The sequence below is a fragment of the Notechis scutatus genome, chromosome Z (genome assembly GCF_049901735.1).
Source record: "Notechis scutatus isolate UNSWTSFEM ecotype Mainland chromosome Z, rNotScu1.2, whole genome shotgun sequence".
Classification (NCBI taxonomy): Eukaryota; Metazoa; Chordata; class Lepidosauria; order Squamata; family Elapidae; genus Notechis; species Notechis scutatus.
Window position 1 is genome coordinate 123,221,879 of NC_142025.1, and position 17,764 is coordinate 123,239,642.

General features: G+C 53.6%; 1 protein-coding gene across 1 annotated transcript in view; it reads left to right on the plus strand.

Annotated features, from left to right (window-relative positions):
* Nucleotides 1-1,926: 1,926 nt before the first annotated feature.
* The window catches only part of LRCH4 (leucine rich repeats and calponin homology domain containing 4), a 21,553-nt gene continuing 5,715 nt past the window's right edge, over nt 1,927-17,764 (plus strand). Inside the window, exons 1-5 of the mRNA XM_087946830.1 lie at nt 1,927-2,158; nt 14,287-14,431; nt 14,545-14,671; nt 15,458-15,563; nt 15,696-15,832. Coding sequence (XP_087802956.1) covers nt 1,966-2,158; nt 14,287-14,431; nt 14,545-14,671; nt 15,458-15,563; nt 15,696-15,832 — 708 coding nt within the window. The 5' untranslated portion in view covers nt 1,927-1,965. The remainder of the gene's footprint in view (nt 2,159-14,286; nt 14,432-14,544; nt 14,672-15,457; nt 15,564-15,695; nt 15,833-17,764) is intronic.

Genomic DNA, 17,764 nt, shown 5'->3' on the forward strand with positions numbered 1-17,764 from the left:
GTTAAAGGTTGGAGACCCTGGAAGAGGAAGAGGAGGAGGAGGGGACCCCCAGATACCCCAAATGGGTAGGAGGGGAAGAGGCCTTTAGTCCAGGGGGTCTCCAACCTTAACAACTTTTTAAGCCTTGGGGACTTCAACTCCCAGAATTCCCTAGCCAGCTTTTTTTTTTGCATTTTCCTGCTTGGTGGAGGCCCCTGGGTCCCTCTTCCTGGGGGGATTCCTGTAGGCCGAGCCACCGCTGGGCCACAGGACCCCCCTTGGGCCTTTAAAGAGAGGGTGGGGAGGTGGACTTCGCTGAAAACCACACCAGGGGGTTGGACTAGATGGCCTCCAAGGGTCCCCTCCCTCTGACTGTTCTGGGCCTTATTTCAGAGGCGGGCGGGTGTGGACTTCAACTCCCAGAATCCCCTCTCTCTCTCTCTCTCCCCCAAGCAGCCAAAAGCAAAAAAAAAAAAAAAAAAGCTGGCTGGGGGAATTCTGGGAGTCGAAGTCCACACCCGCCCACCTGCCTCTGAAATAAGGCCCAGAACAGTCAGAGGGGGATCCTTGAGGCCATCTAGTCCAACCCCAGGTGTGGTTTTCAGGCGAAGGTTGAGGAAAACCCTGCCGTGTTTTTTTTTTTGTTGTTTTTTTTTTTTAAAAACAAATTCCACCCATTCTTTGCATTCGTCTGGAGAGGCTTGGCCCAGCCGTCCTTCTCTGCTAGGGAACCCCAGGGACCCGAGTTCTAATCCTGACTGGATTGGAAGTCGGTCCGTGAGGGGTTGTTGTTGTTGAGGGGGAGGAATAAAGGAATAAAATGTTGTGGGGTTATTGATCAAAATGGGGTTCATAAAAGATGTAACCCGGGACTTAGCCGCTCTCCCAAAAAGAAGTTTTTGTTTTTTATGTTTTGTGTATGTTTGTTTGAAAATTAATAAAATTCTTTTTTAAAAAAAAAGAAAAAGAAACATCTAAAAAATAATTTCCAAAAAAAGTCTAATTTCCCCTCAGGTTGCCTCCCCTCCCTCCCTCATAGGGTGGGGGGCGCTTGTCCTCAAGTCATTTGCGAGCCTGAGGGGGGCTTTTTTCAGTTTTGGCCACAACAGCCACGTTGAATCTAAGGGGCTATTTCTCCAACATCTGGCCCAGGCACTCTGCTTATGCCCCGAGGACCTCTTTGCCCAATTTTCCCTCAGTTTCCCCCACCCCGAGGCCGGGCCTGCCACAGGTTTTGCCCGTCCTCTTGAGGCGCCTTTTTGATTGGTCGACAAGCCTTGTCCCCAGGTTTGGGCCTGCCTCCTCTTGAGGCGCCTTTGGCCCCGATTGGTCGACAAGCCTCCCCTCTTACCCGGGCGCTGAGAGGCCCCCGTGTGGCCGATGATTGGCTGCCGGGCCTGCCAATTCTCCCCTATATCGAGGCCGAGGGCGCTTTCAAACCGCTTTGCCCGCCAGGAAGCCGAGCGGCTGTTTTGATTGGCAAGCTCGGCTGTCCGTCAGAGGGTTTGGGCCGATTCTACGCGCCGTGATACGCCCGTTTTGTCGGCTCGCCTGCTGAGCCAATCCGTTTCCCTTACCTGCCTCCTTCAATTTGATAGGGCGACAGAGGCACGCGCGCAGCAGTTTCACGTGTCGGTCAGGCGGAGTTGGATGTCGGGGAGGGCGGGGAAATCTTTGTCTCCCTCGTAAGCGATTGGCTGGACCGAGCCGCTTTCGCACCCCGTCCCAAGTTCCCTTCCATCTCGGGGCATTCGATTGGAGCAAAAGGAGGAAGACTCAGGCAGCTCCTTTCAACGGGATTGGCTCTCGGGCGTGGCACGGCTCGGGCAGGGCCCTTCCCATTGGCCGCTTTCCGCGTGCCCGGCCTCTCATAGGAGAAGGCGATCGTTCTGGAACCGCCCCCTTTGGCTGGGGTCGGCCTGTCTCTGCCTCCCTCTCTTCATTCGGCGCCCGGCGGCCGCGGCGGGAAGAACGGAGTCTTACAGGATGGCGGCGGGCGAGGGCGGGGCCGAGTCGCTGCCCCCGCCCTCTCCCTCCTTGCCCGGACCCCTCGCGGGCCCCGAGCGCGCCTTGGAAGAAGCGGTGGCCTCGGGGAGCCTTTGCCTGGCGGGACGGCGGCTGAGGCACTTCCCCGAAGGAGCGGCTCGGCGCTGGGACCTCAGCGACACCACGCAAGCGGGTGAGGCGTTCGGCTCCGCCCCCTTCCCGGCCACGCCCCTCCGATGTTTCCCCTCCTCCGGCCACGCCCCCAGCGGATGACTTTCTCCCCCGCAGGCTCCGCCCTCCCGTTCTACTCTGCGGGGGTGGGGTTCGGACACGCCCCCTTGTTGGGCCCCGCCCCTCGGAGGAAGCGCCTCTTGGGGCTTGTCGGCCGCTTCCCCAGCCCACGCCCCGCCCCCGTCCCGGAAGAGGTGGGCGGGACTCCAGTGTCAATCATCCGCGCCGCTTGGGATGATGGGAGTTGTAGTTGAACCTGGGGGTTTAAGGCTCTGACATCTCTGCCAGCCTGGCCCCTCCTGCCCCTGGGGCTGGCCTGGGACTCCCCCCCCCCTTCCGTCCGCAGGGGAGGGGCTTGCTGCTCCTGGGCGGGGTTTGGTGGAGATGGGGGGAGAGGGCATGGAGTCTGCTGCCCTCCTTGGTTCCCTTGTGGGAAGATTTTGGGCTGCTTTTAGCCCTGCAGAGCTGGCCTCTCTGCAGGGTTTGCTCTGCCCTCCTTGGCCCACCAACCCTGCGGGCGGACCCAGCGGGGCCTTTCCGTCGGTGGCTCCTGCCTGCCTTTAACCTCCCCCCCCGTCCCAGCAGGCAGGGGGCTCCGGGTATGCGCGGGATGTTCTGGGAGGGTGCAACCCAGGTGCGCGCATGGTGTGTGTGTGTGTGTGTCCCGCTTTGCGGGTCTTTCCCTGCAGACTGGCACCGTTCGGACAAGCAGGGCGCCCCCACTGTGGCTGCCTGACCCCCCTCCTCCTCCTCCTCCTCCCTGTGCCCGGGGTTGCTTCCCAGGGATGGAGGGCAAGCGGCTTCTTCCTGGGGGAAGCGACTCACCTTGATGGCGCCTGGAATCTCGGTCCCAGCTTGGCTTGACTTGGCTTAGCTGGGGGGTCCTGCGCGGCGAGAGCTGGAGGCTCATCGCCTCGGTCAGTAGGTCAGGGGGAAGGGTGCCCAACCTTCTCCCGCAGCGCCTGGGTCACTCTTGAGGCCTGACCCCCCTTGGCGTGAAGCCGGGAGTTACCGCGGTCCTCGGGGAGGAGGAGGCAGGTGCCTCCAAGGCGGCCTGGACGGTTTTTCGGAGGCCGAGTGCCGAAGGGATCCAGCACGGGGGACGGGGACTAGGGGCCGTGGGGGCAGTGGGTTGCATGTCCCATCCCTTTGGGGGTCTTCGATCTCTGGCTGCAATCAGATCTCTTCCGGAAAGAGAGAGAGTGATCCCACCATGCTTCCTGTGGGCTTGGCTGGTCCTCTGCCCTCCCCTCCTTTAGCTTCCTGCTTCCCTCCTTCCCTCCCTCCAGAAACGGAACATGGAGCCCCCCCAGATCTGTGTACCCCCTCAAAGCCGTACCCCCTCAAAGCCCCCCTCAAAGCCTCCTCAGGCCAGGGACCCCCAGGAGAGGAGCCCGCGGTGGGCCCTATCCAGGCTGGCACCCACCAGGGTTGTAAGCCCAGGTGGGAAGCGGCCTCTTGTCCCTTCCTGCACCTGCTTTACGTCCCGATATTCACCCTGGAGCAAACCTGTTTCTGAGAGACAGCAGCCCTGACTCCACCCACCCCTCCGCCTCTTTCGACGAAGGAGTTGAGAGCCTCTTCGCTTCCTGGAAAACTTTCCTTCCGGGATGAAATGAAAGGGAACCGCCGGAAAGATCTGGAAGACCAAAAAAAAAAAAATGGGGTAGGAGGAGAGCGTCCGTCGCGGCTTGGGGTGATGGTGTGAATTCGGCCTTGTGGGAAAACCGCGTTGGCTGAGGTCACCCCGTGCAAACTCTTGTTGTGATCTCTAGAGCAGGGGTCCCTAACCACCGGGGCCCCGGACCGGGACCGGTCTGTGGATCATTTTATACCGGGTCCGCTATTTTGCTTGGGCGCTGCCAACTTGTTTCGACGGTGCTTGAGAAAGTAGCTTCCGGGCGAGCTTGTCGGTCGCCGGTTGGAAAGCGGCGTTTGGGTGTTGAAGGAATCCTCCTCGCGCCGTAGTTTCCGAAGGGGGGAAACGGCTTCGAACGAAGAGCCGTCCCGATGGCGGTGGAATCTCGCGTGACTCAGGAAGAGATTAAGAAGCCCGAAAAGCCCATCGACCGCGAGAAGGTACAAAAGGAGGATGTTGAAGGTGGCGGGAGAAGCGGGCCAGCCGCTCGACTCGCCTTGCCTTGGTGGTGTGTGCTGATGCCGGTCCCGGTCCGTGGATCATTTTATACCGGGCCGCCTTATTTTGCTTGGGCGCCGCCAACTTGTTTCGACGGCGCTTGAGAAAGTAGCTTCCGGGCGAGCTTGTCGGTCGTCGGTTGGAAAGCGGCGTTTGGGTGCTGAAGGAATCCTCCTCGCGCCGTAGTTTCGTCGAAGGGGGGAACGGCTTCGAACGAAGAGCCGTCCCGATGGCGGTGGAGTCTCGCGTGACTCAGGAAGAGATTAAGAAAGAGCCCGAAAAGCCCATCGACCGCGAGAAGGTACAAAAGGAGGATGTTGAAGGTGGCGGGGAGAAGCGGGCCAGCCGCTCGGCTCGCCTTGCCTTGGTGGTGTGTGCTGATGCCGGTCCCGGTCCGTGGATCGTTTTGCGATGTCGGTACCGGTCCGTGGTACAAAAAAAAGGTTGGGGGCCACTGCTCTAGAGGGCTTGTTCCAACTCGTCGCCTCGTCCTAGTTTATTCTACAAGCCACGGTTCAGAGGCCGCGGCGAGACGTCCCTGCTGCGCTCCTGGGTTCTGTGGAAGAGGTTAGCGATGACCGGCGGCTCAACCTTTTTTGGGGCTCCTGTGCCACAAAGTGCGCTTGCGTCGCATGCCGGCATCCAGCAGGTAATGCATGCAGGCCCCCCACACCCCTGCCCATGCGTGCGCCATTTCCCACACACACACACACACCGCTGCTGCCCGTTTACTGCGCCTCCTGGCTGATTTTCGACTCCTTTGAGGCCTTTTTCGGCCTGCCGGAGGCTTTGAGGGATGCCTCGGCAGGCTTGGCAGGCCGAAAAATGGGCCCGTTTCGCCGCCGGGTATTTCCGGAAATACCGGAAATGACTAAACGGGCTCATTTTTTTTTTCGCCTGTCGAGGCATCCTCGAGCCTCTGAAAACAGTCCGAAAATCGGCTAGGAGGCGTTTACATGCGCGGTGAGGTATGTTGGCTTGGCTCTGCGTGTCCCCTGTGGCCCCCTGCTATAGGGTCGCCATCACGGGGTTAGCGTTCCTCTCTTAAAGACGGCCGAGCGCGGTGTTTGCGCTGGCGGCGTCTGGGATCCGCAAGGCGCGATGGAGACGGGAAGAGATTTGCAGAGAGAGAGAGAGAGAGAGAGAGAGGCCAGTCCTCCTTTGGGGGTCGGTCTTTGAGGTGGGGCCAGTCAAGGCCAGCGTTCCCCCCACCCTCTTTTGGGGGTCGGTCTTTGAGGTGGGGCCGGTCAAGGCCAGAGTTCCCCCCACTCTCTTTTGGGGGGGTCGGTCTTTGAGGTGGGGCCGGTCAAGGCCAGAGTTCCCCCACCCTCTTTTGGGGGTCGGTCTTTGAGGTGGGGCCGGTCAAGGCCAGAGTTCCCCCCCACTCTCTTTTGGGGGGTCGGTCTTTGAGTTGGGGCCGGTTCAAGGCCAGAGTTCCCCCACTCTCTTTTGGGGTTCGGTCTTTGAGGTGGGGCCGGTCAAGGCCAGAGTTCCCCCCACCCTCTTTTGGGGGTCGGTCTTTGAGGTGGGGCCGGTCAAGGCCAGAGTTCCCCCCACTCTCTTTGGGGGTCGGTCTTTGAGGTGGGGCCGGTCAAGGCCAGAGTTCCCCCCACTCTCTTTTGGGGGTCGGTCTTTGAGGTGGGGCCGGTCAAGGCCAGAGTTCCCCCACCCTCTTTTGGGGGGTCGGTCTCTTCCTCTCATTCTCTCTCTCCCTCTCTTTTTCTCTCATTCTCTCTTTCTTTTCTCTCATTCTCTCTCCCTCTCTTCTCATTCTCTCTCTCTTCCTCTTTTTCTCTCATTCTCTCTCCTCTCTTTCTCATTCTCTCTCTCTTCCTCTTTTCTCTCATTCTCTCTCCCTCTCTTTCTCATTCTCTCTCTCTTCCTCTTTTTCTCTCATTCTCTCTCCCTCTCTTTCTCATTCTCTCTCTCTTCCTCTTTTCTCTCATTCTCTCCCTCTCTTTCTCATTCTCTCTCTTCCTCTTTTTCTCTCATTCTCTCTCCCTCTCTTCTCATTCTCTCTCTCTTCCTCTTTTTTCTCATTCTCTCTCCCTCTTTCTCATTCTCTCTCTCTTCCTCTTTTTCTCTCATTCTCTCTCCCTCTCTTTCTTTCTCATCTCTCTCTCTTCCTCTTTTTCTCTCATTCTCTCCCTCTCTTTCTCATTCTCTCTCTCTCCTCTTTTTCTCTCATTCTCTCCTCTCTTTCTCATCTCTCTCTCTTCCTTTTTTCTCTCATTCTCTCTCTCTCCCTCTCTTTTTCTCTCATTCTCTCTTCTTTTTCTCTCATTCTCTCCTCCTCTCTTTCTCATTCTCTCTCTCTTCCTCTTTTTCTCTCATTCTCTCTCTCTCCTCTCTTTTTCTCTCTCATCTCTCTCTTCTTTTTCTCTCATTCTCTCTCCCTCTCTTCTCTCATTCTCTCTCTCTTCCTCTTTTTCTCTCATTCTCTCTCTCTCCCTCTCTTTTTCTCTCATTCTCTCTTCTTTTTCTCTCATTCTCTCTCCCTCTCTTCTCATTCTCTCTCTCTTCCTCTTTTCTCTCATTCTCTCTCTCTCTCTCCTCTTTTTCTCTCATTCTCTCTTCTCTTTTTCTCTCATTCTCTCCTCTCTTTCTCATTTCTCTCTCTCTTCCTCTTTTTCTCTCATTCTCTCTCCCTCTCTTTCTCATTCTCTCTCTCTTCCTCTTTTTCTCTCATTCTCCCTCTCTTTCTCATTCTCTCTCTCTTCCTCTTTTTCTCTCATTCTCTCTCCTCTCTTTCTCATTCTCTCTCTCTTCCTCTTTTTCTCTCATTCTCCCTCTCTTTCTCATTCTCTCTCTCTTCCTCTTTTTCTCTCATTCTCTCTCTTTCTCTCTCATTCTCTCATTCTGTCTCTCATTCTCTCTCTCTCTCTCTCTCTCTGGGGGCCTTGAGTGGCTGGCGACCTGTGCTTGCCCCCGTGGCTCTCGGGGGTCCCCGAAGTATCCCTCCAGCTGAGCGGGTGGGCTGTTCCCCCCACACCTTCGGCTGCCCCTTGTGACCCCCCCTGGCTCTGTGGGGTCCCCCTGAAGCAGCCTCTCCCTAGAGGAAGCCCCCTGGAATGGCAACCTGGAGGGTCTCCAGAGGGCATCTGGACGGAGCGGCCCCTCCCTCTTTGGGCAGCCAGAAGCCCCAGGGCCCACCCAGGTGGGGAGGAAGGAAGGAGAGGGGGTGGGACGTTGGAGAAGGCGGGTCAAGGTGGCAGAGGAAGGGAAGGTCCTTTTAAGCAAGGCACCACCCTCCCCTCTTGGCAGCCAGGAGGGGGTCCCCCCAACTCCCTCTCTGGCCCTGGGGGTGTGTGGGGGAGGGTTGGCAGATCCTGCACCCCCCACACACACACTCTGGGCTGAGTGGTAGCCCCCCCAGCGGCCTTCAGGATGGGTCCTTGGGGACGGGGGAGTGCCAGCTGGTTCTCATTTGGCGGAAGGAATTCCATGCCAGCGACTGGTGTGACCACAGTTTGGGAGGGGGGATTCCTAACTAGAAGAGTCCCCGCGTTAACCCAGGTTTCCTCCTCCTCTCCCCCACCTCCCAATTGCATCTGGAATCTCGGGGGTTCCCTGTGGCTTTGGGTGGGCTGGGAATGCCCCTCACCCTCCTCGTGCCAACCATGGGGGAGGGGGACGGCATTGTGCCGTCCTGCCAGCCTGCCTCAGAACTTGCCCGCCTGGTCCTGCCCAGAGTTGTGCCCAGTCCTTCCGGCCGTCCGCTCGGACAAGATGGGCTCAGGCCAAGCGAGGGGGTTGGGGGGTGGGGTGTCCCTGTGATGCCCAGGGTGGTGGTGGGTGCGGGCGGAAAAACTGGCACGCGCGCTTCAACCGTGGTACGGTGCCAGTTGTGGTCTCTCGTTCCAATTTTTCTTTTTAAAATTATGCCTCTTTTCACGTGGGCAACCTTTTTCCAGGTGATAACCCTGGTTCCCTGGTCCTATTTCCGTTTCCATGCCTCTTCTGTATCACATATCAACTCCTGGCGTCATCCTTTTCACTCACCGTTACGTCGATGTGCGTTTCCTGTGTCAAGGCCTTCGCTCTCCGTATCGACGCCGTTTTCTCCACGCACGCCGCTTTTCTCTTCTTTTTATATCCCCACGGGTTTCCATTTTCAGCCGAGCCACCTCTTCGGATTTTTTTTACATGCCACCTCGTCGTCGTCTTTCGTGTTTTTTCCCCCTCTTAAGCCTGGGAGAAGGACTGTTAAGCCTGGATTCCCCAACGGGTGTTAAGGAAAACAAACTAAACAGAACGTGCAGCGAAGCCAGATAGGCAGACAGGTAAATGTGGGAGATAAGTTTTCTAGTTAACACGCAGTAAAAATACAGATACGCTTGTGCTATCAAAAAGATAGTTTATTCCATTTAAGAATTATAGCATAGTCAAAGGTAACGGTCCATTAGTCATATATCAATTTCAGTCAAGTCTTGTCGGGATACTCTATCTGCAAAGTCCGTGTTGAATAGCCAATGTCAGTTCACTTACAATAAATCAGTCCACCTTTTCTTCTCTCCGCTGAGAAAATCAACACTCCCTTTTTCTCTCCCCTGCTCCAGCAAGAACGCAGTCATCAATCCATCCAGTAATTAGGGATCTTCAAGCCAGAGAGAGCGAGAGCTGCATTTGCCTCGCTTTATATAGTGCTTTTACAACCACACCCTCAATTACATTCTTGCTGTTAAAGTTACACACACTTTAACTAACAAACCATGATACCTTATTTATTATTTTTACCCAAACCAGTTAGGGTAAACAATGTTATCCCTAACAAGGATGTTAAAAAGGAATCCACGGACTGTGGATCATCTGATCCATAGGATGTTTTATTGGGTAAGATGCTGCGGTACCGGAGCCCTTAGTCCCAAACCACGTTTAGGAGAAAAAGGAGAGCCGTTTCGGGAACAGAGCTTATGTAGGTTTATCAAATCACATGGTTACATAACACTTCCTTTGGTCCATATATGTGTGCAGCATATATAAGTATGTAGGTCTGGGTGTGTTGGGGTCTTTTCCCGTGTAAGATTATCTTGGCACGCTTTCGGCAGGTCTCACTCGCCATCCTCAGGCTGGTGCTTTCGGCTTCGTGCCAGTGCAAGCAGTATACAAGTATATGTATACAAGTGTACAAGTATATGTATATAAGTATATATGTATATGTATATAAGTATATATGTATATGTATATAAGTATATGTATACAAGTATATAAGTATATATATATGTATACAGTAACAATATCATGATACAACATACAAGTCATAGCACACAAGCACGGCACACAACACAACACAACACAGACACCACACAACACACACACACAACATCACATACAACACAATGCACACAACAAACAACAACAACACTAGCCACAACAAAACACCACACAACACACACACACACACAACATAAAACACCACACCAACACACACAACACCACACACAACAACACACAACACCAACATGCACACAACACACAACACAAAGACACAACAACACACACAACACAAAGACCAACACCACACACACAACAAACACAACACACCACACAACACAACACAGACAAAAACACAAACAAACACAAAAACCACACAACACACACACACAACACCAACACACAGCCAAAAAGACATACATACATACAAACAACACAACACACAGCACACCATACACACACAACACACACACCACACACACAACACAACAAGTATATAAGTATACGATATAAATATATAAGTATTTGTTTTCTTAAGTTTTCAATGGTACTTACATGTGTATGTATATGTATGTGTGTGTGTGTGTGTGTGTGTATATATATATATATATATTCTGAGGTTCTCAGGGTATTTGTATGTGGATCTTTGGTTGTTCGGGTTTTTCTCCCGCGTAAGATTGGAAGTATCTAGGCAACGTTTCGATGAAGTCTCATTCATCCTCTTCAGGCGTCTGTCTTTGGCTCTGTGCTTCTCAGAGTGAATATGTATATATGTATATATTACTCTGATATATATATATATATATATATCTGTGTACGTGTATGTGTATGTGTATATGTATATGTATTTACACATTCTTAAAATATTTCCCTACAAGTTTTCAATGAAACACCAATCTACGTTCCATGTGGCATCCCCCCTTATAAAGATACCCCAACCCTTATCTCTAAATATTTCGGCTTTATGATTTCATTTTCATTTTTAGCCCCTTTCCCCTTTTCTAAATTCCCCGGTCTCTCCCCACCCTCCCCGTCTTCCCCAACCCCAATAGACAAGGGTCTCTTTCCAGCTCACGCCTGGCGCCCCCCACCCTCCCCAAGGCGGCTTCCTCCCTCCGCTCGCCCCCCACCCCCACCCCGTGTCCGGCTGGCCTCCTTTAATCCCCCCGAAGGAAACCATCTGGCCGCTATTTTTAGGCCGGGTCTGGAGTGGCTCTTTTTCCCCACCCCTCTCCCTCGTTAACCCACCCACCCCCCATATTATCCCTGCCTGGGTGGGGGGTGGGGTTGGGGGCTAGAGACGGGCAGCTGCCGCTTCCCGATTTTGGATGGACAGCTGGGACGCAACCGCCGCGGGGGTGGGAAGGATCCGTTTGCAGGAAACCCCCCTACCGCCTCCCGCAAGGAAATGGGGAATCCGCAGCTGCCCTCACCCCCCCCAATTCCACTAGCCATTTGGAGAGGCAGCCCCCACCGTTGCGGGGCCAACCTTGGTGAATCAGGTTCCTAGTCCTCATGGCTGACCCCCGGAGGAGGAGGAGGAGGGGGACTTCCGGAAGCGGTTTTTTGCTCCCGGTGGCACCGGTGGATGTTCCTGGGTCCATCGGGGCTGGCCGGGACGGGGGGAGGGGGAAATGATGGCCTGCATTGGGGGAGGGGGGAGAAGCTTCCCTTGAGGGCCAGCCGGTGCCTTGACCGCCCCCTCCCTTCTGGCTTGGCCAGACAGTGGCCATCTTTGTCCAGGGAAGGTCACATGGGCCGCAGATGGTCTTGTCACTATTGTTCAGGTTGGGGGTTTGGAGGGGGGAGATGGCGTGGTTGGCTCCCATCTACCACCAGCCGCCATCCCTCCCTACCCCCCCAAAGAAAATCTGCTCACATCCCTCGGCTCGCCCGATAAGTCGCCGACGTTTAGCGAAGGTTTGCCAGATGGAGAATGGATGATTTATGGGGGCTCCTCTGGGTGCAAAGGGAGCGTTGGAAGGGGGGGCCTTGGAGAGGCCTTCTAGTCCAACCCCACACACCCCCCGGCTCCAAACAGGAAGCCCCGATGCCCCGTGATGGCAAAGCCTACGGCACGCCGAGCCGTTGGGTGCCAGGCCGATGGACCTGCACGCAGGGCGCAGGGCCATTCCGGCAAGCGGCCGTCCAGCCTGGAAATACCGCAAGTGGGGAAAACGGGCCTGCTTTTTTTCGCCAGCCGAGAGGCCTTCCGCCTAAAAAGCCTCCGGCAGGGCGGAAAAAGGCCTCCCAACGGGACGAAGCTCCGCCGGTAGGTGGCGCAGGGCCATTCCGACAAGCGGCAGTCCAGGCTGGAAATACCGGAAGTGGCGAAAACGGGCCCGTTTTTCGGCCAGCGGGGAGGCCTTCCCTAAAAAGCCTCCGGCAGGGCGGAAAAGGCCTCCCAACGGGACGAAGCTCCGCCGGGTGGTTGGCGCAGGGCCATTCCGGCAAGCGGCCGTCCAGCCTAGAAATACCGGAAGTGGGGAAAACGGGCCCGCTTTTTTTCGGCCAGCGGAGAGGCCTTCCGCCTAAAAGCCTCCGGCAGGGCGGAAAAGGCCTCCCAACGGGAGGAACCTCCTCCGGGTGGGTGGCGCAGGGCCATTCCGGCAAGCGGCCGTCCAGCCTGGAAATACCGGAAGTGGGGAAAACGGGCCCGTTTTTTTCGGCCAGCGGAGAGGCCTTCCGCCTAAAAGCCTCCGACAGGCCGGGAAAAGGCCTCCCAACGGGACAAGCTCCGCCGGGTGGGTGGCGCAGGGCCATTCCGGCAAGCGGTCGTCCAGCCTGGAAATACGGAAGTGGGGAAAACGGGCCCGCTTTTTTTCGGCCAGCGGGGAGGCCTTCCCCTAAAAAGCCTCCGGCAGGGCGGAAAAGGCCTCCCAACGGGAGGAACCTCCGCCGGGTGGGTGGCGCAGGGCCATTCCGACAAGCGAATGAAAAGCCCATCATCCTTGTGGCTCTCCTGGGCCTTGTTTCGACGGTTAGAGCAACCGAGGCGGAAGGAAGGGACCTTCGGAGGTCCTGTAGTCCAACCCAAACCCCACGCAGCCATGATGTTGCCCTGGTGGTTGAAAGGCGGCGAGGTGGGAACGCGACGAGATCTGCCTTGTAAGGTGTTGAAAATATTTCCTTTTTTTTTTATTTTCTTTTTTTGAACCTAACTGAAGGCAGCCGCTGAATGAAGCCCATTCTGGGCGGTCGGAGGGGGGCTGGAGCTGCTTCTAAATTTAGGCCCAGAACAGGCCGGAAGGCCAGCCTGCGCAGGCGGAGCTCGGGCCTCTCGGCCTTCCTCGGAGGCTCTGGCAAGAAACGGCTCGCAAACCCCTCCGTTGTGGGACCTCCTGCTTCTTTTCCACGGCTCCCCTGGTCCTTTTGTTCCTTCAAATCAGAGGATGAGTTGGAAGGGACCTTGTAGGTCATCTAGTCCAACCCGCCTGCCCTCAAATACTGGAAGGCTGCTCTCCTGCCTCCCTGGTCCTTTTGTTCCTTCAAATCAGATGATGAGTTGGAAGGGACCTTGGAGGTCATCTAGTCCAACCCGCCTGCCCTCAAATACTGGAAGGCTGCTCTCCTGCCTCCCCTGGTCCTTTTGTTCCTTCAAATCAGATGATGAGTTGGAAGGGACCTTGTAGGTCATCTAGTCCAACCCGCCTGCCCTCAAATACTGGAAGGCTGCTCTCCTGCCTCCCCTGGTCCTTTTGTTCCTTAAAATCAGATTATGAGTTGGAAGGGACCTTGTAGGTCATCTAGTCCAACCCACCTGCCCTCAAATACTGGAAGGCTGCTCTCCTGTCTCCCCTGGTCCTTTTGTTCCTTAAAATCAGATGAACAGAGTTGGAAGGACCTTGTAGGTCATCTAGTCCAACCCCGCTTTCAACTACTGGAAGGCTGCTCTCCTGCCTCCCCTGGTCCTTTTGTTCCTTCAAATCAGATGATGAGTTGGAAGGGACCTTGTAGGTCATCTAGTCCAACCCCTCTGCCCTCAAATACTGGAAGGCTGCTCTCCTGTCTCCCCTGGTCCTTTTGTTCCTTAAAATCAGATGAACAGAGTTGGAAGGCACCTTGTAGGTCATCTAGTCCAACCCCACACCCTCAAATATTGGAAGGCTTCTCTCCTGCCTCCCCTGGTCCTTTTGTTCCTTAAAATCAGATGAAAGTCAGATGAACAGAGTCGGAAGGGACCTTGTAGGTCATCTAGTCCACCCCACCCTCCCCGCCTCAAATATTGGAAGGCTGCTCTCCTGCCTCCCCTGGTCCTTCTTCTCCTCCCTAGACTAGCCAGGCCCAGTTCCTGCAACCGTCCATCGTGTGTTTGAGCCTCCAGTTCCCCTCATCCTCCTGCTTGCTCTTCTCTGCCCTTTTTCCACAGTCTCAACCATCTTTTTTTATAATGTGGTGACCAAAACGGGACGCAGGACTCTAGGTGTGGCCTTACTAAGGCTTTACAGAGTGGGATGAGCACCCTCCCTTGATCTCAAGTTGGATCCCTCTGTCTGTCGATGCAACCTAGGATTTTGCGCTGGCTTTTTTGGGGCCGCCGCCGCAGGGCAGGGGCTGGGCGGTGGGTCGCCCTTGGGGAGCCAACGCATGATGCAAAGCAAGCCGACGTGGGTTTCTGGGGCTACCTTTGGCCTTTCTCGGCGTTGCCCTAGCCTGCCTTCCCTTCAGGTCTCCGTCCCTGTCAGCCGCTCCCCTTGGAAAAGGCTTCTGGGAATCTCATGGCCTCTCTTCCCGCCCAGATCTCTCCCGGAACCGCTTTGCCGAAGTGCCCGAGGACGCCTGCCACTTGATGTCCCTGGAAGGGCTGAGCCTCTACCACAACTGCCTGCGGAGCCTCCCTCCGGCCATCGCCAACCTCCATGCCCTCACCCACCTGAATGTCAGGTATACTCGGGGCTGGGGGGAGGGGAGGGAGGAGGGAGGAAAGGGGGTGTGTGTGCAGGGGAGATGGAGGGTCTCTCGGGCTCTCAGCCAACCTGCCTTTCCTCCCCGTTCAGCCGCAACCAGATCTCCGCCCTGCCCGCCTGCCTCTGCCGCTTGCCTCTCAAAGTCCTCATTGCCAGCAACAACAGGCTGGCCTCCCTGCCGGAGGACATCGGCTCCCTGGGCAGCCTTCGACAGCTGGTGAGTCTGCCGGAGGGAGGCCGAGGCCAGGCCAGGCTTTGGGGAGGGGGGGTCGTCCAGGCTCCAAGCTGGAAGCCAGAGAGAGAGGGAAGCTGCCCCAAGCGCCCGCCCCCCGCCCGTAGCTGGTCTGGAAGGGTGCTGGTAGGTGAGGGCTGAAGGGGAGGGCTTGGGTGGCTCTTCGGAAGGGGCTGAGGCTGGGGGTTGGACCAGATGACCTACAAGGTCCCTTCCAACTCATAATCTGATTATAAGGAACAAAATGACCAGGGAGACAGGAGAGCAGCCTTCCAATATTTGAGGGTTGGGGGATTGGACTAGATGACCTACAAGGTCCCTTCGAACTCATCATCTGATTTTAAGGAACAAAAGGACCAGGGGAGACAGGAGAGCAGCCTTCCAGTATTTGAGGCCGGGGGTTGGACTAGATGACCTCCAAGGTCCCTTCGAACTCATCATCTGATTTTAAGGAACAAAAGGACCAGGGGAGACAGGAGAGCAGCCTTCCAATATTTGAGGGCAGAGGGGGTTGGACTAGATGACCTCCAAGGTCCCTTCGAACTCATCATCTGATTTTAAGGAACAAAAGGACCAGGGAGACAGGAGAGCAGCCTTCCAATATTTGAGGGTGGGGGTTGGACTAGATGACCTACCAGGTCCCTTCCAACTCATCATCTCATTTGAAGGAAGAAAAGGACCAGGGAGACAGGCGTCTCGGGGTGGGAGGGTTGTGGGTTTTTTTTTTTTTGGAGAAACGGGTTCACTCGGTTCCCCTTCTTTGCCGGCCAGGATGTCAGCAGCAACGAGCTGAGGTCCCTCCCCGGGAGCATGAGGGCTCTGGAGTCTCTCCGGGACCTCAACGTTCGCCGCAACCAGATCACCGTCCTGCCTGAAGGTCAGCGGTTTTGGCCAGCCGGGTTCGAGCGGCTCCCGTCACCCCCTCCCTTCCCTGGGGCATTTGAGGGCCGGGTCACCCCAGAGCCATTTCCGGACTGTCCGTCCCCCGAACTCCCGTTTGCCTCCGCAGAATTGGCCGAGCTTCCGCTGGTCCGGCTGGATTTTTCCTGCAACCTGGTCCTTCGCCTCCCCGTCTGCTTTCGCCACCTGCGGCACCTCCAGTGCCTCCTTTTGGAGAACAACCCCCTGCAGTTCCCACCTGCTCAGGTAAGGTCCCCCCGTCCGGGCTCTCGCCTAGAGCTCGCTTGAACGCCTGAGCCTTTTGGCCTGGCCCTTTGTGTGTGTGTGTGTGTGTGTCATCCTTCACCCCGCCCCCAGGGCTGATCCTTGGGCTGCTTCAGGGACAGGAGTTACGGGGTGGGTGGGGCGCCCAAAATCTCCTCCGAGCCTCCCTTGGCCGAACCTCATCCCGAGTTTTGGGCCGTGTTCATTCGAGCGCTGGAAAAAAAAAAAACCCCGCCCGGCTGAGGCTTCGCTTTCCACTTCTTGATAAACAACATCCAGGTAAAATTTTACAAGACCAGTTGCGGATTTCTCCAACGTGGAGCAGGCTCAGACCCAGGTCAGAAGCAGAGCAAAGCAAGCGAGCCGGTTTCTTTTGTGTTGAGTTCAAAGCAGGCCAGCGAGCAGGAAGGGAAGCCGTTTCATTTTCTTTCTTTCTTTCTTTCTTTCTTTCTTTCTTTCTTTCTTTCTTTCTTTCTTTCTTTCTTTCTTTCTTTCTTTCTTTCTTTCTTTCTTTCTTTCTTTCTTTCTTTCTTTCTTTTGGTTTATTTTTTTTGAAAACCGAACAGAGACGTACGAAACATACCAAAGCTAAAACCATCTTCCATTGTTATAGACCTACAGTGGTGTCCGTTGGCTGCAAATCTTTTTTGGCTATTCTTTTGTAATCATTGATTCACAATTTATATCCATTTTCACATTGTTGTTTTAATTTTTAAAATAAATTTGATTGGTTTTTAAAAACAAACATAAACAAACAAAACATAAAAACATCCAACTTTCTTCCATAGATGTACAAACAGTGTGCCGGTTGGTTTGCAAATCATTTTATCAGTTTTCACATATATATTTTTTGTAAATTTTATTGGTTTTTAAAAACAAACATAAACAAACAAAACATAAAAACATTAGTTTCTTCCATAGATGTACAAACAGTGTGCCGGTTGGTTTGCAAATCATTTTATCCATTTTCACATTTATTTATTTTTTTGTAAATTTTATTGGTTTTTAAAAAGAAACATAAACAAACAAAACATAAAAACATCCAACTTTCTTCCATAGATGTACAAACAGCGTGCCGGTTGGTTTGCAAATCATTTTATCCATTTTCACATTGCGTTTTTGCTTTTGTAAATTTGATTGGTTTTTAAAAACAAACATAAACAAACGAAACATAAAAACATTAGTTTCTTCCATAGATGTACAAACAAATCATTTTATCAATTTTCACATTGTTGAACTCACATCTGCTTGTATGTGTATCAGTTATGAATCATCCATGCCTACACTATTTCTTCCGCCATTTTATACAAGATGCTCCGAGTTTTATCTTAGAATTTTATTTATTTTTTGAAAACAATTTTATCGATTTTTAAAAACAAACAAAACAGACAAAACATAAAAACACCCAACTTTCTTTCATAAATATACAAACAGTGTATCGGTTGGTTTACCAATTTTTTGTGCATCCATTTCGTGGTCTCAATTACAATTACATTACATAATATCTCATATTGTCAATCAGAAGTTATATACCCTAGTATCACTATTAAACAATCATTTGACCATGATTTTATTCATTCATATGAGCTTTATCTTAGAATTTATGTGATCCTTTCAGACCAAGGGTGATAGGTGTCGATGTTATGTCTTATAATATATCAATCTATTAAATTTATCTAGTCTATTACATTCCCATGTCTTTTTGTCCAACCATGGATAAAACAAATCCCAGATCGTATAAAATGGTTTTATCTTCTTGTTCTCTAATGTCAAAGGTCCGTTTACTCCTTTCAGCCCAGTCCATAATTTTAGAAGCAGTTTCATTTTCTTTCTTTTTTTTTTTTTTGAAAGAATGGTTTATTTTTTCAAAACCGAACATAGACATACGAAACATACAAAACCTAAAACCATCTT